General features: G+C 37.4%; 1 protein-coding gene across 6 annotated transcripts; it reads left to right on the forward strand.

Annotated features, from left to right (window-relative positions):
* Positions 1 to 829: 829 nt before the first annotated feature.
* Positions 830 to 21989, forward strand: LOC127522204 (serine/threonine-protein phosphatase with EF-hands 1-like). Of its 6 annotated transcripts, none has more exons than XM_051911855.1 (28): positions 830 to 1132; positions 1439 to 1510; positions 1881 to 2011; positions 2251 to 2283; positions 4361 to 4488; positions 4611 to 4671; positions 8038 to 8207; positions 8995 to 9109; positions 9519 to 9565; positions 9735 to 9901; positions 10114 to 10150; positions 10382 to 10531; positions 10818 to 11192; positions 11704 to 11889; positions 12213 to 12355; positions 12463 to 12569; positions 12656 to 12819; positions 12919 to 13003; positions 13096 to 13457; positions 15277 to 15433; positions 15521 to 15694; positions 15893 to 16057; positions 16228 to 17508; positions 18794 to 18919; positions 20241 to 20363; positions 20548 to 20673; positions 21437 to 21580; positions 21701 to 21989. In XM_051911855.1, exons 3-19 carry the CDS (start codon positions 1957 to 1959, stop codon positions 13293 to 13295), a joined length of 2223 nt encoding a protein of 740 aa, XP_051767815.1. In that variant the 5' UTR covers positions 830 to 1132; positions 1439 to 1510; positions 1881 to 1956; the 3' UTR covers positions 13296 to 13457; positions 15277 to 15433; positions 15521 to 15694; positions 15893 to 16057; positions 16228 to 17508; positions 18794 to 18919; positions 20241 to 20363; positions 20548 to 20673; positions 21437 to 21580; positions 21701 to 21989. The 6 variants fall into 6 exon arrangements, with proteins under 6 accessions (XP_051767815.1, XP_051767817.1, XP_051767819.1 ...); XM_051911857.1 differs by having other exon boundaries at positions 20548 to 20669; XM_051911859.1 differs by lacking the exon at positions 2251 to 2283.
* Positions 21990 to 22454: the final 465 nt, after the last annotated feature.

Here is a 22454-nt window from a genome sequence, read left to right on the forward strand (position 1 = left end):
CCAATATGATAGTTTTCATGTGACATTACGCCCTGAGGGGAACGCCACCATGGCGGGCAAAACAATGCTTTCCTCCATTGCCTGCCAGTCATTTTACCAGGTTTGTAGTAAGACTGACCGTGATATTAAAAGACCAAATTCAATATACACCTTATTGATTATGCATTGTACAGGCAAACAATTAAACACAGAATATTAGTCTAACACGAGTTTCTCGTTAGGCATTTTCTTTCCATCGAAAACCATATAGAGAACGCGTTGCGTTCATATTCTGGGCTCATCCGCTCGCCTGTATATAGTATGCATCATCAAAAAGGGTTAAACTGAATTTGATCTTTTAATATCACTGTTTTAGTACATTAAGTCACTTTAAGAGTATTCTTTAGCCTGCCGTCAGTTCACCCTCCGCCTGATCAGCCTTTTAATTCTAACAGTCTTTCTGCGTAGTTAATCTGTGTTTAAAATCAAGTGGTGCAACACAACTCGATTTAAAATAAAACCCAGATCAACAAATCCTTGATTAGTGTTAAACTTTGCTTAATTTAATGCTTATTGGTGCAACCCACCCTAGTGTTTTTCACGTTAGCTTTTTTAAAAAATCGTCCCGCTGTTTTTAGTGATTGAAATCACTGCAGGTGCTCTATATGGATCACAAGTGCCCAAAACTTGCATTTTGTTCACATATTTTTGTTTTTAAGATGGAAAATTGACAGGCTTGTGCTGCAGTTACATGCATGGCTGTTTTGCTCTCCAGGGCCCCGCTACAGTCACGTGACTGAAAACTATGAGGTCCGTGAATGAATCTTTTTTCTGAACGGATCCGAATGATTCGAGTCACCGGGATGAATCAAACCCCTCTCACTAGACTCACACGAGTCGGTAAGAGGTGCTCTCACATCGTCAAACAAAACCGCCTCGGCGTTTCATGCTAGCCTCATCTGACACCTGTGGTGTTTGTCCCTACACATTCGGAAATGAATGTTTAATTTTTTTTTAAGTTGGTTTGCCAACCGCCATTAAACACTAGAAGAAGAAGAAGAAGAAGAAGAATGTTTGATTTTTCATCATATACGTCTTATTCCACCCTAATTTCTCAACGTGCGTGTCGTACTGAATGATGGACAACGGAAAGGTAACTTGTGCATATCGTTTCCTATATATGCGTTGTGTTTTTATGTTCCTATGCGCCTAACTGTAGGATCGTTCTGCATTTTTGTTCTGCCTTTTTTGTTGCTAAGGAATAAATACCGTGTTAATAATGTTTTTAAATATCTATTTAAGAGTTTCGCGTAACTTAAAAATATTAAGCATCTTTGGGGAGACAGAAGTTCAGTCAACTATAAGTACACTTTTTTATTATTATTGTTATTATATCTATTATAACGCTGTGAAGATGACAATCAACAGTATACATCTCTCTCCCTGTGCCCGCTCCCAGAGATTGATCAGTGTTAAAAGGGCCTTTTGAAAGGCTCTTCAGGGCACAGATTAAAGTCCAGCATGATCTGCAGTAAGTATCTTTTGTTGCTTTATTCTACAGAGGCACATTATTGTGATGCTGGATTAGTTCCAAACAGTACAGCTTTTCTGTAATGCCATTTCGCTTCATTATGAACATCAAAACAGCACTGAAATTAAATATTAGGTCTGTTTTATTAACAGCGGTAACAATAGCCACGAGGATGCATCTTTTCAATAGCCTACTCAAAATTGTATTCAACTAAAATGTATTTTTCAACAATTTTTTTTATTTATGTATTTTGTAACTGTTAAACTATTGCATTTGTTACCCCCAAACCTGAATAAGCGGTTGCAGTCTTGGTACAGATGAAGTTTAAGCTATTTCAATAACAATTATTCTGTATTATGTCTTTGCACAGGCATTTCTGGATACTAAATGAAGAAGAGAACCTCAAGAATTTCAGAGATTCATGACCAGAAGCAAGCAGTACCATCATGGGATGCGGCACATCCATTGCCGTTGAGAACCAAACACGTCCCTCGGAAACGGGTAAATATTGATTCTTTAACCCTATTGTTTTAAAGCGATTTGCAATATAAGTTTAACCTCTTTTTCCTCTCCCCTTTGCAACAACCCTGGTTCCAACAAGTTTGCATTATTTATTTGTTGAAAAATATTGCAGTGCTTCCATTGCATTTAGTCCCCAGTTCTATCCTTATTTTCCTGTTTTTTCCACCCCCAAGGTTTTACTCAAATTATTCAATTTAATTTAATCACCTCTCACACAGATGGCTCCATCAAGCAGCCCAGCCCAGCTCTGAGTAAGGCACTTTCTTCAGCATCTGTCATCACTGTCTGTGTCCCATTTGTGGCTATAGAGAAGTACTAGTTGGCATGAAAGCACAATTTCAGCAATGTAGAAATGTTTACATACTTTTAAAAGTACAAGATGGTTTACCATATTTTTTGAGGTAAAGTAGTAGCCAGCATGACTTTTGTCATGTTTAAATCCAGTTTGCACAAACCCATGAGTGTGATAATTTAGATTAAATAAAACGAATGAGCAATTCTTCCATCCTTCTCGAACGCAGCTCATAATTTCTCTATGGGTGTGTACTCTTGAGCAAAGCCTAGCCTCTGACGTCTGTATTGTGTTCTTTCTCCTTAACTGCTCCTTGCACTTCTTTAATTAGCACCTGTGATATTGACCCCCTGAGACAAGGTTTATTTTTAGCAGTCTTTGCACTCAAGTGTTCTGGAAGAGATGCAAGTGTCCCTGTACCAAGAGCTGAATGTGCGTTAAAGGATGATGTTAGCATAGTAACATGAATAACCTCATCAGACAAATGAGAATCAGCTGTAGCAACAGTACAGTACATCTTTGCAGGGTTGCAATGGTGGACTGGTTTTATTCATTCGTCTTTAATTGCTCTGTATATGTGCAATCAAGAAATTTCTAAATCTTTCACGGACATACTACATCTGTTTACATTGTCCTTTGACCTTTATGTTATCAAAAATAATTTATATAACAAGTATAATTTAACCACGAGGAGCACCTTTCTTTATACCAAAGCACTTACACTTAAAAAGAGCTGTTTGACTCAAATTTCCCTGCCATTTTTAATTTTTCAACTTTTCAGCTCCCATGTCCTCATGGGATTGCAAAGTGTCCAATGGTTGCACACTTACGAATCTCAGAGCATGTAGTAGATGATCCCGGGTCTTGTCTCATGCCTACTGCATATGTAGACATATTATTGCTTTTTGCATATTAAAGGAATAGTTCACCCAAACATGAAAATTACACCATGATTTACTCACCCTCAAGCCATCCTAGGTGTATATGACTATCTTCTCGACCACAATCGGAGTTATATTAAAAAATATCCTGGCTCTTCCAAGCTTTATAATGGTAGTGAATGGGGCGTTGTATATTGAAGCCAAAAAAAGTATATCAATCTATCATAAAAGTAATCCATACGGCTCCAGAGGGTTAATACAGGCCTTCTGAAGTGAAGTGATGGGTTTTTGTGAGAAAAATATCCATTATTTAAAACTTTATAAACTATAATAACTAGCTTCCGGCAAACTGCCGTACACAAGTCGAGTTGCGGCAAAAGAGAAAACTTTGACCCAATATATGATTATTGTAAGCTTAGACGCCTCTCACGTTTCAAACAAATAGGGCTGGGCAACGAACTCAAGCTCCTCTTCTCTTATATCGAAATCCTCTGACATTTCTCTTTAAAAATACTCGTTTTAGACTTCTAATTTGTGACCGGTGTTTTGTTTTGCTCTATCCTCTGCTCTTCCGCATTCATCAGTACATCATGCGTCAGGTCAGAGGTTACTGTTTTGCCGTGACTTGACTTGCGTACGGTCGTTAGCTGGAAGCTAGTTATTATAGTTTATAAAGTTTTAAATATGAATATTTTTTTTACAAAAACCTATCACTTCACTTCAGAAGGCCTTTATTAACCCCCTAGCCGTTTGGATTACTTTTATGATGAATGGATGCACTTTTTTGGGCTTCAAAATACAACGCCCCAATTACTACCATTATAAAACTTGGAAAAGCCAGGATATTTTTAATATAACTCTGATTGTGTTTGTCTGAAAGAAGATATATATACCTCATAGGTCATATACACCTAGGATGGCTTGAGTATGAGTAAATCATGTGATAATTTTCATTTTTTTGGGTGAATTATCCCTTTAAGTAGGGATGTATGCATAGATGCAGGTAAAACTGGCACTTGTGGTTCATTGAAAACCCCCATTGCCTGCATTTCTCTTCCCAATTAGTTTTTGTCTTAAAACTGTGGTTACACAACTATGGCTTCAAGGATTGTTTATATCAGCCACTTGCATTCTTTGTGTTCTTAACATATTTAGCCATAAAAGCTGCCATACTCATCCAGCGTTGGTACAGACGCTATGTTGCTCGCCTGGAGATGAGAAGACGCTATACATGGAACATCTTTCAGTCCATTGAGTATGCAGGGGAACAGGACCAGCTACAGGTAAAAAAAAAAAAAAACCCTCATGTTTCTTATGGCCAGTCCACACATTAAAACTCTGCTTTTCTACAAAAAGATTGGACGGTTCATTTTGACACATGTTTGCATCTTTTTCATTTTTACAGCTCTCCAGTTTCTTCAGTTTCATGTTGGACAACTTCACACAGATAAATGGGAATGGACCAGGTAATGAATGAAGTGTTGTATATACAAATATTGTATATAAAGCTTCTTTCTTTAAATGTAAAATGTGTAATTTTTGCATTGCCAAATCCAGCTGTCTAAACAATTCAATCTTTCCCTTTTGTTATTGGTCGGACAAACAGTCCGCTGAACTCACCCTATGGTGGTTTGTCAGGTTATATTGGTTTGATATTGCCAAATAGAATTATATTTGGTGATTTTTACTTCATTATCATCTGAATTTGGCAGTCCCTCGACACACCTTTGGAAAGCCCCTTGTACTCTTTGCATCAAACAGTCTCCCTCTTGAGGATTGCACACCTATCCTTTCAGTGATTCCAAAACCACACTATATGGAGACACAGTTGCTTAGCAACCTTGGGAGATCCCAATTTGAGTTGTGGTAATGCAGAGAGAGCCAGAAATGCAGCAACCAGCCTCCACAGGCAGCTGTCCAAAGTGCAGTATTACAGAAGACAATTAGTCCCACCTTTAAATCACTGAAATCCCAAATGAGATCACCGAGAATATAGTAGGAAAAGCTTTAGAGAAACTCTTACCATGTTTTTGAAGAATCGTAATAGTACTGAAAACTACATGGGCACAAATATTCAGTTGTTTTACTGAACTGAATGTTCTTTTCACTATTGTATATTCTTCACATGGGAGTTCTTTGCTTCAGCTGGTTATGACGCTAAATTGGCTTTCCTTGGGGAAAACTGCATTTAATCAGTTCCCATTGAGTGGGCTTAGAGTGCACATGACTAGTCATGTCAGGTAAACATGCATCTAGGGCTTGGAGTTGATGGTTTTCAGGTTCAGCTTCTTGGTCTTCTTTCTGTGGCTCCAGAATCTTTGGCAATTAGGAAGTATGTTAAAGTGTACAGTATCTCAGGTTTAATATCGAAAGGTCTGCAATCACAGCTATAGTAGAGCTTCAACGTGTGGTGTATTGGTCCTGTGCACTAAGCAGACAAGGCAAGATTTTTTTTTTTTTTTTTAAAAACGTTTTAGAAAGAAGTCTCTTATGCTCACCAAGGCTGCATTTAGGTGATCCTAAATACAGTAAAAACAGTAATATTAAAGTAAATATTAAAATTTGAAATAACTGTTTTCTATTTTCATATATTTTAAAATGTAATTTATTCCAATGGCAAAGCTGAATTTTCAGCAGCAGTTACTTCAGAATTCAGTGTCACATGATCCTTCAGAAATCATTGTAATATGACAAGTAGGTACTCAAAAAGCATTTGACTGCATTTTGTAACAAATATCTTTACTATTTTGATCAATTAAATGCGTCCTTGCTGAATTAAAGTATTTTTTAAAAAGTTCTTACTGACCCCAAACCTTTGAATGGTACTGTATCTGTAGATTTTTACCCAAAATCTGGACAACAAAAAAAATGCTTTAGCAGATTTTAGCAAGATTTTTTTCTGTGCCTGAATATTGGCTTGATCCCATTTCTGGGCATTTTTGCACTCTCTCACTTATGAACCTACATACTTAAAAGGAAGGTTCTGCCACAGCATCACAGACTACAAAATGTAAATATCTTTCTCATTTTAGCAGATAGTACACTCCTGGGCGGCGAGGGGAAAAAAAAAAAAAAGATTGGGCCAAAATATTTAGCAGTCTTTTAATGGTCTTAACCATTTTAATCACAAAACACTGGACAGGAAATTAGCAAGAATTGCACCAAAAATACTGTAAAATAACTTCACGCGGAATAGCCTTCCCCAACTTGCAGGCAGCTTTTTATAGGAAGAAGAGTCAGTGTTAATGTTAATGGCTTCAAACAGTTCATGAGTAGCTGAAAAATGTCTACCAGTTAGAGTTTAATGTGAGACCAAATATTCACTATAGGGTTCAAATCTGGACTCTGACCAGGCCAAAATATGAGCCTGATGGACTTGTTCTCAAGCCACTTCTTAGTTGTCTTTGCAGTTTGGGCAGGAGTATTGTCTTTGTGAAAAATAACGGATCAGTCGTCTTTGGATAACTTTTCAGTTGTGGGAAGCAAGTCATTCTGCAGTATTCTCCAGTACTCCAAAGCAGCAAATGACCTTTCATAGTGAAGTAGCTCACCAATACCAGCAGCTAAAAAAGCTCCCCACACAATGACTCCTCTTCCTCCATGCTTCACTGTGGTAGAAATGCATTTATTATTATATTTCTCACCAAATTTTCAAAGACACTGCTCTGGAGCATCACCATGTAACTCGTGTTTCAATGTGATTCATCACTCCACACACAACTTCCGATATTCTGCTGAAAACTTCATTCTGTCTTTGATGTTTTTCTGAGACAGCAATGGCTTTTTGCATTTGCTTAAATTTTGCTAATTTCGTAATTTTTTTTTTTTTTTACCAATAATTTGTGGTTAAGACAATTAAAATCTTGGTGTTTAGCCATTTTAGCCCATTTTTTTTTTGCCCAGGAGTGTAGAGCTCCTTATGTGAAACCAAATAGAGCTTAATTATGCTTATTTATCATTAGCAATCTAAGGAAGCAGTGAATGATTTCTAGTAGATGTTGGCTAAATCAAGGCTAGAAAAAATAATGCTGCATTTGCTCTCTCTTCAATACAAACATCTGTTCCTGAAATTCAAGTCTCACTGCATAAATTCATGGGAAACACTGCAAATTTACATTTTGAAGAATGACACAATGGGTCAGCAGTCCTCAAATCCCTGTGCAGGGCCAGACGCTATGCAAATTGAAGTATGGTACATTGTGTTATGGCACTGTGTGCTGGGTATTTTGATGGGCAATCAAAATAGGCCTTTCATAATAGACTCCAGGTTGAGAATTAATCATTTATTTAATAACTGAAAACTGAAACCGATATCGCCTGTCCGCCTGTATTGATGTTCCTGTGTGCTCATTTTGCCACATGCCCAGCCATGCTTAACAATAACACAAACCTTTTGATGTTCCAGAGTGTTTCGTGATTCACATTTACATTAATTTATCAGGCTGATGTTTTTACAGATTATACTAATGGATAGTTCTCACATGACACGTTAATGGTTAAAATTTTTATGACTTTATACAAGAAAGTGTGTTGCTTCGGGTCCTGTAACCAACGATGACTATTTCTTTTTGGTTTTTCATTATTTTTAATGGCATTTTGCCTTTTCTACTTAATTTTAAATGGTTGGTTGGACTAATTTTATCACTGAATCTGTCTAAAAGACTGTTATTCCAGAGATAATGCATTTTCCATAGCACTTTCCACCATCCAAGTACCACAAAATTGATTGCTTTGCTGTTACACCAATTAATACTAAATAAGTTGTATGTGATACTTGTTTTATATGATTTTTCTTTTATACTTCCCATATGGTCATGTTCTTTTTCCTCCAGACTTGATCTCTCACCTCCTGGACTCTGTGGTTGACCCTTTAACTGAAGAGGTCAGGCAGTTGAAGCACGAGCAGATTGTCGTGCCAGAGTCGTACAGCGGCCCTCGTCTCTCCTTCCCGCTGAGCGTGACTGATACCAATGCCCTGCTCAGTGCCTTTAAAGAGGAGCAGGTACAACACCATAAAACTTTCACTAATCGTCTGAACAAATATGAGCCATCATCTTGTGCATTATTTATCTCTGTCTAGCGAACATTAAATGGTTTCCAAATTGTGCTAAATTATATATGCTAAATTGTACCTTATTTTCTCAGAATGCTTTTTTAATGTTTCAGTTAACACTGAATGATCATTGCAGTATGTGCAAGGCAGATACTGTATATTTAAAATAATAAAAATAAAAATAATAGTTTTCTGTTTTTTATTTATTAATTTATATGAATTTTTCAGCAGTCATTACTCCAGTCTTCAGTGTCACATGACCCTTCAGAAATCATTCTAATATGCTGATTTGGTGCTCAAGAAAAATGTCTAATTATTATCATTGTTGAAAAAAGTTGTACTGCTTAATATTTTTACGGAAACAGTGGTAGATTTTTTTTTTCAGGATTTTTTGATCAATTCATCGATTTATTTTTAAATATTTATATTTTTTGTAATATTATAAATGTCTTTACTGTCACTTTTGATCAATATCATGCATCCTTGCTGAATTAAAGTATTAAATCTTTTGAGAAAAATGTTTACACTGACCCCAAACTTTTAAATGGTAGTGTATATTTATTAACTTATTATCCAAGATGATTTTTTAAATATATTTTTTGATAAACAGTATCTAAACATAAGCTTTAAAACTTTTTCTGCAACTGTTTCTAAACATTTGGCTATTTATTTTAGGAACTGCAAACCAAGTTAATAATGCACTGACATGTAAATGTATGATTACATCTCATTTCAGACTCTTCATGGGAAATATGTGCTGCAGTTACTATATGAAACAAAGAAGTTTTTGAAACAGATGCCAAACGTCATATACCTGTCGACATCCTATGCCAAAGAGATAACTATCTGTGGTGAGATGCAGTAGTAAAATACTAGAATAGTCATTTAAATGCAGTTGATATTTCAATCTCTTATAAGTTGCAGCAGTGCATTTGAGATGTTTTTTATGTTTGAGTGATGGCAGCATGAATGAATGAGTGCTTATTTATTTTGCACTTCATAAAACACTTCACTGTACCTCAATGGGCTCATCACAGCCATCCTGCACCATTTCATACTCAGCAGCGCTCCAGATTCAATTAGTACAGAAAAGCATGCATGAATAACTGAATTCCCATCTTGGAATACTCTAAAAGAGATCATGTTATACCACTTAAAGTGTTTCTGTTTTGCATATTTTCAACCTTGATACCAATATTTAATTTTTATTCCCTGGAATGATAAACATCTTTTATATGCCGACTTTTCTTTTTCACACAGGCGATCTGCATGGTAGCCTGGATGACTTACTGCTTATATTTTACAAGGTAAATGCAGATTGATTGTTTAGACGTTGAATATCATTTCTAGTGATTGCATTTCAGCATATTGGTGCAGGGGTAATGTACCTAAGCAAAGCCAGAGAATGAGTTCATTAAAGCCACTTGGGCATCACTGGTGACTTATTACATCAAGATGTATTGCCTTATTACTCAGAACGGTCTGCCCTCTGCTGAGAACCCCTACGTATTCAATGGAGACTTTGTGGATCGAGGAAAGAAATCTACAGAGATTATCATCATTCTGTTTGCCTTCCTACTGCTCTACCCCGACCACATGCATCTGAACAGAGGCAACCATGAGGACCACATCATGAACCTCAGGTAACATGCTAGATCACCCATTCAAATGATCACTGAATAAACCAATCAAAAGCTCTTCCGTGGTCAATACATTCTGGCGGTTAAAAACAAAATATTCTCAGGGTATACCGCGAGTAGGACACTCTCCGAAAGCATTATTTTTTTTCAAACTGAATTAAAAAAAAAATCATATTTGATATATCATGATATATCGTATTATATACTTCTTGCAGATACGGATTCACAAAAGAAGTCATGCAGAAGTACAAGGTAGATTTTTATGAGTGCTTAAGTTTGGTGTTTTATGCAGATAAAAAAGAGGTTGAATGTGTAATAATAATACAAATACTTACCTATAATCAAAATATTTACAGATATTAATATTAATAGATTTATTGCTTAAAGATTAAAATGTGAGGTTCACTTCTGAATATTAGACGTTACTGCCACCTACTGGACATTTAAATGAATGTTAATGCATTTTTCCTGCTCTTTCAATAGACTCATGGCAGGGAAATCCTTCAGCTTCTTCAGGATGTGTTCAGCCTGCTTCCTCTTGCAACTGTCATTGACAACAAAGTCCTTATTGTTCATGGTGGCATATCGGACAAAACTGATCTGGACTTTCTAAGCACTGTTGAAAGGCATAAAGTATGTTTTTTTAATTTTCTTTGATTGATTTAGTCTTTCTTCTTACATAATAAAATTATTTAGGTTTAAATCTATAGCTCACGTCCATTTATTTATGAACTTTTTGAGCACAGTTGAGACGCATAAACCAGGTCTTTTATTTAACTTCTGATGGATTTATAGGATTTCTTCTTACATAATGAAATTATTTCAGTTTAAAGCTATAGCTCTTGTGTATTTATTTATTTATTTGGTAAGTGTCCATGTAATTAGCAGAATGTCTCTTTCATGTATGTCTGCTTTGCAGGTGAAGTCTGCTCTCAGGTTGCCCAAACGCAGCATTGATCATCTCAACGTTCACGCCTGCAGTCGCAGCAGCAGCAGACACAGCAGCAGATCCAGGTTGGACAGCCCTCGCTCCTCAGGCCGCACCAGTCGCGCCTCCCGCAGGAGGAAGAAGCACTTCACCAAGCAGGGCAGCTGCTCCTCATCTTCATCCTCATCTTCTTCCTCCTCATCATCCATGTGCTCCCCCCGTGTCTCGTCGCGGAACACTCCACGTCGACCTCCTCCTTCCCCCAGTCTGCCGAGCCCCACAGATGTGCTCCAAGTGCCCTTCTTGGACTCCTTCGTCTCCCTAGAGCCCCCTGAGCCACCCCGAGAAGAACTGGAATGGCAGCAAGTGAGTTGAAACGGTTCCCAACAAATGAGTGTTTTTGTTGGTGAGAGTGTGTGACAAATAGCTTCTATCTTGGATGTGAAACCGTTCTGCCTTGGAACTCCATTTGGCTTAAAGCTCCAGTACATAATATGACTCAATTTGTCAAAAGAGTCATTTAAAACTGTTGAGATGTAAGAATTTTGCACCAACCTATTGAGCTTCTATAAAAAAAAAAAAAAAAGTTGTTTATGAATAATAAAAGAGCATGGCGCTTGGGATTTGTGCTTAGAAATCATAAATCAAGAACCACATAGCCAAGGAATATAAAGTTAACTTGTATCATACAGGGTTTCCACTGTCCTGGAAAGCCTGAAAATATCAGGAAATTTGCTTTTGAGGTCTGGAAAAGTCATGGAAAGTCATATTCGGCTAGAAATGCTCTTTTTTTTTTGAGTCCAGTTTCTATCAGTGTTATTTTATTTTTATACTATTATAGCATTTTTGAACAGTGGTCATAATTTGTCTGATACAGGTTGTCGATATCCTTTGGAGTGACCCTAAAAGTCAAAATGGCTGCAGTCCGAACTCTTTCCGTGGTGGAGGCTCTTACTTCGGGCCGGATGTTACCCAGACGCTGCTGCAGAAACACGGCCTCTGTCTGCTTATCAGGTCACATGAGTGCAAACAGGAGGGCTATGAGCTCTGCCACAATGGTCAGGTGAACATGGGAAACATGGTCCATTTTGTCATTATGCCAGCATCACTTTTTATATTTTTGTACTGTATTTCTCTTTATAAATGCATATATTTGCATGTATCCAATTTTCCCATAAAAGAGATCTGTTACAGTTCTTTAAAATGGCAGTAATGTTTCTATTTGCGAATATACTTTTAACAGTACATTTGCAAATGGATGACCTAAAAAAAAAAAAAAGACAGATGAAACACCACAGCGCTTCAGTTTTGATCTCATGGGGTCTTTAAACTGTTATATTTTTAGTACCAGCCTTTTTTTCAGCAATTGTCTTCCTTTTATCCAAGGTTATCACTATTTTCTCTGCATCTAACTACTATGAAGAGGGCAGTAACCGTGGAGCGTATGTCAAACTGGGGCCTGAACTCGTCCCACGCTTCTTCCAGTATCAAGTCAGTCGAAGCACCAGAAAACTCACCCTCCATCAGAGGTACTCTCACTCACTCACCTCCTTCAATAACAAATAGGTGTTGAGTATATGAATTTGTGTGTCAGGTTATGAGGAAGTCTCCCTTTTAACAAACATATTTGTTTTAGGGTTCGTGTAGCAGAAGGTTCAGCACTCAGGGCTCTGAAAGAGAAGCTGTATGCTCAACGATCTGAGCTGATGGCTGCCTTTCAACAGTATGACATAGACAACACAGGTTGTATTGTATTGTATTGTATTATATTATATTAATAATTGAAATGTTAAACTGAAATAGAATGTTGTTTTCTCTGTCTTTCACAGGCCGCATCTCCACTAGCGAGTGGGCTCAGGTGGTGGAGTCTGTTCTGCGATTGGATCTGCCGTGGAGAACCCTGCGCCAACGCCTGGCCCGTCTTGGTGCGGATGGCAATGTGGAGTACGCATCCTGTTTCGAAGACATCAGCCCTGGAGAGCCTATCCCTCCGGTCACCATCTTAATCTATATTCATTATTTCTGTAAGGTTGGGCGGTATGACCAAAATCTTTTTTCAACATTTGAACTGGATTTTTTGTTTTGTTTTTAGGTAACACCAAACTTGGCTGAAACTCTTTATAGGTATAGGACTGACCTAGAGATAATATTTAACATCATTGATAAGGATCACTCAGGTTAGTGTCACTCTTTTCCTGTTTGTTTAATGAGATTGTAATGCTGGTTATTGTGTGCTGATCATAACCCACTTCTCCACACTCACACGCAGGTCAGATTTCCATCGACGAGTTTCGTCAGACCTGGAAGCTCTTCAGTTCTCATTTGGGCGTCGCTGTGAATGACCAGGCGATAGACGACATGGCTCGAAGCATAGACTTTAACAAAGATGGCAGCATTGATTTTAATGAGTTCCTGGAGGCTTTCAGGGTGGTGCATAAACTAGATGTCAAAGAGCAGCAGCAGGGTTAATTCTGCATGATTGGATCACAGACAAGACAGAATTCCATATCATTTTTGGCACTTCATCTTTTTTTTTTCTTCTTTTTTTTTTAACATCTCATGGACACAATAAGCAGTTACTCATAGTACATCATTTTACATCACTTTCCAGGATTTGCATTTTTCATTAAGGTAAGAGGTTTCAAGCTTACTTTACTAAATAAATTTGAAGTAAAATGTTAAAATATACTGAAAAATACACAGATTAAATGCAGTCACAGCTATTGTGTAGCACTATAATTCACAAGTGCAGAATAATTGTTTGGCAGTGCATAACCCTATAATTGTGACTTCACTTTGAGTCATGAGTCATTTCTGTTGTAGATATTTCTCTGATATTAACCACTCTGTTTTCATCTTGTGCGTTACTCTTGCTAGTAATGCTGCATACTTTATTTAAATTGGTTGTGTAAAGACTAAACCACCTGTATCCTGCTTTATAGATTAACTATATAACAATTATTTAATTATTCAATTGAACAATATTTTATCATGCAACATCCTACTGTAAATTAGCAAAATTCCAAAGGATGGTTAGTTTTCTCTTAACATGTAAATGTTAATGCCATAAATCTAACCACATTTAATATCCTTACACATTTAGTGTTTAATACAGCGTTTAGTTTTTCCAGTTTAATTGTAAAGACACCATTAATTTGTCTACTCCCTTAAAAGATTAGTCCCCTTTTAAGTTAAAATTTCCTGATAATTTACTCACCCCCATGTCATCTAAGATGTCCATGTCCTTCTTTCTTCAGTCGAAAAGAAATGAAGGTTTTTGAGGGAAAACATTCGAGGATTTTTCTCCATATACTGGACTTCAATAGTTTCCAAAGGGTTGAAGGTAAAAATTAGTTTCAGTGCAGCTTCAAAGGGCTTTAAACGATACCGGACGAGAAACAAGGGTCTTATCTAGAGAAACGATCGGTCATTTTCTAATTTTTTTTTTAAATGTATATGCTTTAATGATCGCCTTCAAGTGGTTCCGCCAAAACCGCACTTTTGTATTCTTCAAAAAGCTTACGCTGTATGTCCTACACCTTTCCTATTCTACTTACGGAAAAAACTGAACTGGCGCCACGTTCGTTCCGTAATTTGAATAGGGAAGGTGTAGGACATACAGCGTAAGCTTTTTGAAGAATACGGAAGTGCGGTTTTGGCGGAACCACTTGAAGGCGATCATTTGTTTATATGAAGCATATACATTTAAAAAAAAAAATAGAAAATGACCGATCGTTTCGCTAGATAAGACCCTTATTCCTCGTCTGGTATCGTTCAAAGCCCTTTGAAGCTCCACTAAAACTGTAATTTTTACCTTCAACCGTTTGGAGACCATTGAAGTCCACTATAAGGAGAAAAATGCTGGAATGTTTTCCTCAAAAACCTCCATTTCTTTTCAACTGAAGAAAGAAATACATAAACATCTTGGATGACATGGGGGTGAGTAAATTATCATGAAATTTTAATTGGAAAGTGAACTAATCCTTTAACTATCATTAACAAAAACTAAAAATATAATAATATGTTGCATTAGCATCTAACTGAAATTAGTTGAAATACTAAAATTGCTCAAATTAAAACTAAATAAATATTTATTAAAACTATTAATTTTGTTGTGGTTGTCATTTTTATTAACTTAAATTAAAATGAAAATATACAAATAAAAACTAAACTAATTCAAAATATAAATAAATAGTATATTATTCATACTAAAAAACCCACTGATATTCACACAGGTAAAAGTAAAATAAAAAAAATCTTGGGTTTTATGCTGCGTTTTCATCTGAAGTCATCTGAGCACCCCTTAACAAGAAAAAAACACTGTCTGTTTCTGTTTTTATCCTGTTTTGAAGAGGAGTGTCCAGGAGGTTTTAAAGTCTTGTTGTTCTGTTTCACGTCTCCTCCCCTTTCCTCTCCCTTCCCCTCATCTTTTTACTCCCATGTGCTCAAGACTCCACTCTCTAGAGTTCAGTTTTCCTGAGTGATCTTCATCTTCATCTCAGGATTTCAGCAGCCTCTTTTATACGGTGGAATTTGCTCAATCATGCTAGGTTGGAGAGGTCCACTGCTGTGTGTATTTTTGTCCCAGTTCTGGACACTAACTCCAGGTACAGTATCATGATTTAGGCACATATATGTTGTAATTGACATTGTGTAATGATTGAGATAGAGGTTTTCTGATGGTTTTTGCTTAGGTGTTGCTGATAAAGGCTGCAGTGGTTTCGGGCACTTGGAAAATGGCCGTATGTTTTTCCGGTATGGAGGATTGTATGTTACCTTCACCTGTAATCCAGGATTCCGGATCCACGGTTACCGTACGAGCAGCTGTGTGGCTGGACAGTGGGCCAGAGACCCTCCGCTGTGTGTGGGTTAGTGAGCTCATGTATTTTGTAGATATTTGTGACTATATACAAATTCTTTTCTATGACATTTATCAATGAAGCAGATGAGATTTGCCAAGAGCTGAAGCTCTAAATAAACAATAGCTGATTTTGAAGTGCATTTTATAGGGTCTCTAATACAATACTGATACTTAAAGTCATACCAAAATTTGTTTTGTACCCCAGCATCAGGATGCCCCAGCCCTGGTGATCTCATGCATGGCAGTACTAAGGTGTCTGAAGACAGATCTCTGGCCTTCTTTAGCTGTGATGCTGGATTTAGTTTGTTTGGATATGCGCTGCTTTACTGCAAAGGGAAAAGCTGGAACGGCACTAAGCCTGTCTGCAAAGGTATGTCATCTGAATCAAGCGTATAATTCCAAAACTGTTTGATCTATTACTACATACCTTTTTTATGCTGCTTTTAAATCACTACTGCAGTGACTTCCTGTACAACTGACCATCTGTTTGCATTGGCTCCTTCATGTTTCTCCTTATGGTTTGTTTCTTGGTTCTTACAGTGGCTGATATCATGAGTGTTCTTCATTCGAAGCAAGAACCATTACATGGTCCTGTCTCAGCGCAGGGCCGTGATGTTCCTAAAAATCTAAAAGTTCACTTACATAGCCATTTAAACACCCTCGCAATCACTGCTCCCAAGGATGCTTTTCTCAGATCAACATTGCTTGGGGTCCCTCACATCAGACTTGACTTTACAGATGACAAGCAGAAAAATATTAGAAAACCAGTAGAGAAAAAGCCCTCAAAGAGTCTATTGTTTGACAAAACACGAGATAGCGGAAGGGCTGAGCCAATCATCAACCCTGAGAACTTCAAGGATCCAATCAGGAACTCCAATCTTCAGAAACCTGTACCTACTGATGTCAACACAATCTCATTAGCCAGTTCTTTTCATGAATCCTCATTTTTAACCTCCACTCCAACCAGCTTCGTTACTCCAGTGATGGACACTCAGCAAATCAATATCATGGATCAGACAATTAGTGCCACACCATACAGAAATAGAAATATAGAAAGTTATGAGTCCACGCTTGGTACAGACAAACTATTTCAAAGAGCCTCAGTCACTTCAGCTGCTGAGGATTTACCAGAATACATTGAAAATCATTCACATTGGACATCAACTACACCTGCACCAAACATCAACACATTGGGCACAAATGACCTTCTACAGTCAAGGACTTTCATCACAGAAGATCCATATGCAGCCACCACTGAGAGTTTTGCACCTCCAACAACAAGCTATCCTGGTTTTATGGTGTTGAAACATGAGTCTGTTTCCTCTACGCCCTATCTAGAGTCTACCGCTCCATCTTCCTGCAGAGAACTCTGTGAACAAAAACCAGACCATCAGGAATCATCTCCAACACTAGATCCCATTGAACATACATCATCTAGCATGGCGGTCTTGACGACAGCTTCCCACCTAAAGTCTGGCCTGCTTCTGAAGGCTCCAACAGGCGTCCACCACTTCACTGGCATTACTGATGATCATCAAGTAAAAGAAAGAATCAATCAGAGTGACCCCAAACAAACATTTAGTCCTCCAGCATGGCAAGATCTTCCAAGATTTCCAACCAGGAAACGTCCAGTGTGTCCCTACCCTCCGTTTCCTTCTCACGGAACATTCTACTTTCGGTCGATAAAGAATCCTGGCCCAGATCAGTATAAGCATTACATTCAATATGCCTGTTACCCTGGATACACCTTGACCAATGGTGATGTTTACAGCTATTGCCAACACAATGGACAATGGAGTGGCCAAACACCTCTCTGCTTAGGTAAGATGTGAAACCTATTGCAACTATGTAGAAAGTTATTTTTTTAGGATAATATTGAGAATTAATTTTTAACGTTAGTGAAAGTGCAACATATAGTGCACACAACATAATTTTAACATTTTACATGTATTCTGTTATCTATGGAAGCCCATTTCCACCACATATAAATAAATTATGATTTGGTAAAGTTGAAATTATGACATACTTAGTCATTCTTGTAAGATAAAAAGTCACATAATTGATTAAAACATTAAAAGTCGCAATTAACAAATCGACAATTCAAATTTTCGTAATCAAATTTTTTTTCTCATAATTTGTCCTTGTGTCATAATTATGACCTTTTTATCCCATAATTATGACTTAGTATCTCATAATTTTGACTTTTATACTACAAATTATGACTTTTTATGTCATAATGTTGATTTACAGTACCAAAGCATGACTTTTTCTTATGAAGAAGAAATGGTCTTGCGTATTTATCAGGAATATGTCAAACAATTCATCCTAAGGAGAGAATGCTTATTTATTTATTTATAGATTTAATAAGAAAGGGTTCATTTAACAGGTTTGTATCACATGCTCACTGAAGACATGAAAATTGGTGGGAAGATTTATTGTTCATAAGCCTGTTTAGGTGCTTTTTTTTTTATTGTATTGGCTCTTTTTCCCATACTGACACTGACACACTCCAATCTTTTATGTCCGTTGATATCTGACATCTGTGTAATATCCTGCTCATCACTCCTCTAAACAGGTGACAGGCAGATGGCCTCAGAATGGCTTTAAATGTCATCAGACACATCTGGAAATATGTTTATACTGGTGGATATTACTGTTTTGACCTCATGCGTTCTGTTAAACACATTATCTTATTTTAAAAATGCACATGAATGTATCTTATTGAATCAGATTAAGTTTACCACTGTGCTTTAGTGGGCTCTTTCTGTTAAACAAAATGTAATTTTTAAAATCATGTAATTGTCAAAAGTGTTTCCTGTCTACACAAGGTAAATTCATTAGGTCTGAGTATCTGTAAACCACTGCGGATGTGGGATTTCATTCTCAGCAGTGAGCAAATCATGTCCTGTTCTTTAAACTTAATCCATAACATGCAAATTAAATTATATTATTTGAAAGGGACCACTTAGTCTGTCACTTTCTGTTCCATAAGCAATACTTTATACTTTTTAACATAATTTTTTCCCTGTTCAGTGGCTTGGATCATCCTTTTTTTTTTAACTAGTTGGATCTTAAATTCCTCATAATATGTTTATTTTAATTGCAGAGTTAACTCCTTGCAACCTAAACAATGGAGGATGCTCTCAGATCTGTCATGTCAATGAACAGAATCGTGCCCAGTGTCTCTGTAAACCAGGGTTTCTACTTCTTGAGGACCAGCGCACCTGTCGAGGTGAGAGAGGAACCATATGCACATTAAATCTGGTTATCTATTGACTGTGGCATTATTACGTCTGCACTACGACCACGGAATAGCATTCTTTCGACAGCCAGACTCCAGTGATTATAGGTTTTCCACGTTTGGAATGCCGGTTTACTTTTCTTTTTTTTTTCCTGTCATGAGGTGGTCTTGACACCGGGTTAAAAGCTTGTTTATGCATCCTTGACCTGTGTGTCTTAGATTTATGGTTTTGGTTGCAAACCAGCTGTGGTGTGTCAATTCAGCCCTGAATGCCTACAAGACTCAACATCACCCTCTGGTGTCACCCCAGGGTATTGAATTCTTGACCCATATCAGGCTGTTATCTAGAGCTAAAAGACAAGCTACAAGACCGTGTGAGGTTCACGCTGTGTTTTAAGAGTTGTCTGGACCGTGTCCGTGCGTTGCCTATCAATGACTGCGTTACCCTTGATTTCCAGTTTTATTTTGTACCATGGAAACACTAAAGATGCTTTAATATATTATGTTTTATTAAACAAGGGAACAACTGTTTTGATACATTTATAGACAGAAAACTTATTGTTTTATAGCGCAACATTTAGTCTTGTTTGAATCTCATTTTCTTGATTATATTAATATGATATTCTAATATCGATCTAGCTTACTGCAGTGTGCAACAAGTGTCTCATAGCAGCCGGCGAGCGAACGCTCAGAGTAATGTTATAACATCATTTTTAACACTAAAATGTATCTAATATTATAAAACAGTGTTGCGTTACCCCATGTACTCTTGACCGGAGGAAGCGGAAGTGTGGCATAATAAAAGTTCTGCTGCTCTCGAGGCGTGTGTCACGCTTGTCTCTCATTAGCAATCGCTCCAGCGGCCTCGTTCAGCTCCAGCATCACTCGGCCCTGCTTTTCTTCATACTACAGTAACGTTAATAATCTCATCCATGAATATGATTTCTCCCTGAGTCCCATTGGTTCTTTTACCCTGTCTGCGAGGTGAAGACGACATCTCCCACGATTCCGCGCTCAATCTCGCCATCATCAAGCTATCCCTTTGTTTTGAATAGGCGACCTCTAGTGGCGAATAATTACATATTGTACCTTAAACTCTGTTTTTATGAGTGATGAACATGAACTGAGAGGACCCAGACTGACATGTATACTTGGTCATGCATCTGCATATATTGAATATATTAGGAATGTGTGTGATATCACTCTTCTTCATTAATGTTTGTGTCCATGCATTCATGCTTGCACATGCTAGTACTTGGTGTAAGTATGTGTTCGTGCTGTCTTTTCATGGGCCTGTCTGTGGTATTTATAGATCTGGACGAGTGTGTGGAGGAGTTGCACCTGTGCCAGCAGGTCTGTGAAAACACCTTGGGCTCCTACAGGTGCAGTTGCAGTCCAGGGTTTCAGCTCTCTCCAGACGGGACATCCTGCTCTGGTGAGTGAATCAGTGTCCGGTGTGATGCACTGCCAATGACATAACCATTTTTAAAGTTAAAGTATGTAATTTTGCATTTTATATATATATATATATATATATATATATACACAGATTCAATTTCTGATTAAATACTTCAACCTCATGGTCTTGATCTAGTTAATGTTGATATTTCTACCTGCAGATGTAGATGAGTGCCAGAATGTTGGTAGGATTCTCTGTCCATTAGGTTGCATTAATACACCAGGCAGTTTCCAGTGCTTGTGTCCCAAAGGGTACCAACTGGACAGCACCAACAGACATTGCGTAGGTCAGTCTTCTACATATCTTAAGATAAATTAAATTAAACACCTGTGGACAGAAGCAGATGTCTTAACAGGTCAAAAAGTCAAATTTACACTTATTTGTAATACACAGGCTTACTACTGTATATATAGACGAATATCAGGAAACTTAAAGGGTTAGTTCACCCAAAAATGAAAATAATGTCATTTATTACTCACCCTCATGCTGTTCCACACCCGTAAGATATTTAAGATATTTTTGTTGAAATCCGATGGCTCAGTGAGGCCTGCATAGCCAGCAATGACATTTCCTCTCTCAAGATCCATTAATGTACTAAAAACATATTTAAATCAGTTCATGTGAGTACAGTGGCTCAATATTAATATTATAAAGCGGCGAGAATATTTTTGGTGCGCCAAAAAAACAAAATAACGACTTATTTAGTGATGGCCGATTTCAAAACACTGCTTCAGGAAGCTTCGGAGCGTTATGAATCAGCGTGTCGAATCATGATTTGGATCGCGTGTCAAACCGCCAAACTGCTGAAATCACGTGACTTTGGCGCTCCGAACCGCTGATTCGACACGCTGATTCATAACGCTCTGAAGCTTCATAGTTTAGTATAAACAGAACAATATTATCCACTTTTATTTTTTTACTACTGTATCCTAAGATCTTTATCCATAATATAGCCCTTTTAAGAACAGCGTGGATGATTTCTAAGCTAATGAATATTGAGAAGAATGTATTTTTCATTGTAAAAAGTTGTATTTGTGGTTTGGTTTTAGACATTAATGAGTGTGAGGAAACAGAGGTCCTCCAGCAACAACGGTTGCACACGTGCGAGTGGAAGTGTATGAATCTGCCAGGTACTTACAGATGTATCTGTCCTCGTGGATACAGACTGGACCCTAATGGACACCATTGTGAAGGTCAGCACACAAACAGGCATACCCTGCCAGCACAGACTGATGCATGCATATATACACAACTAGTTATTCGTTGAGATGAATTCTTGCTGTTAAGAGTTCTTTCTTTTTGATATTTGCCAGATGTCAATGAGTGTGAACTGAAGAACGGCAGCTGTTCTCACCTCTGCATCAACCACAGAGGTGGATTCAAATGTGCCTGTCCAGAAACACACCGAATATCCCCATACAACCGAAAAAACTGCCAGCCAGTAGACACAAACACCAGCTCCTCGCACTGAAGAGGACTGATCTCATTTATTTTTCTTGTTTTGTATATCGTATTTAATAATCGTGTATATTTAATACAAAGTGTTTTGTATTTATGCACCCACATGTATGAATAAACTAAGAAAATATATATTTTTAGGAATATTAAGTTTGTTTTTGAAAGACGTCTCTTATACACTGCATTTATGATATTTATTATTATTATAAAGTTAAACTTTAACAAAAATGTGGTAATCTTGACTTTATCAGCCTCTTACCCTGCCCATTCAGTCATTGAGTTTTAGGCCAGTGATCTTTTTTTTTTTTTTTTAGGCCAGTAATCATATGATACTAGATTTATTTGATTTGGTTTGGTTGACATGTGATGCAATAGCACCACCCTGTGGTCAGACTAAGCACATTTTTCAAAACACTTTATGATAAATGCAGTTTACGTATATTAAAAAAAAAATCTGTCTTATTGACAATGGGCCCTTTTCACATTTCGGTGTTTCTCAGAAGCGTAAGAGACGACGACAGTAAATATAATTTTTGTATTTGCATTTGCTCTAAAAGCAAAAGAAAAAAAAGTGATAGCGTTTGCACGACTTTCCAAAAGAGGGGGAAA

This window comes from Ctenopharyngodon idella, chromosome 11, assembly GCF_019924925.1.
Source record: "Ctenopharyngodon idella isolate HZGC_01 chromosome 11, HZGC01, whole genome shotgun sequence".
Classification (NCBI taxonomy): domain Eukaryota; kingdom Metazoa; phylum Chordata; class Actinopteri; order Cypriniformes; family Xenocyprididae; genus Ctenopharyngodon; species Ctenopharyngodon idella.

Excerpts from the sequence above, each read along its gene's own strand:
- LOC127522204 (XM_051911853.1), top strand. The coding sequence starts at position 15,370 with ATGCTAGGTTGGAGAGGTCCACTGCTGTGTGTATTTTTGTCCCAGTTC. Across the intron at positions 18,920-20,240 it reads GGACCAGCGCACCTGTCGAG|ATCTGGACGAGTGTGTGGAG; the intron begins GTGAGAGAGGAA and ends TGGTATTTATAG. Across the intron at positions 20,674-21,436 it reads CACCAACAGACATTGCGTAG|ACATTAATGAGTGTGAGGAA; the intron begins GTCAGTCTTCTA and ends GTTTGGTTTTAG.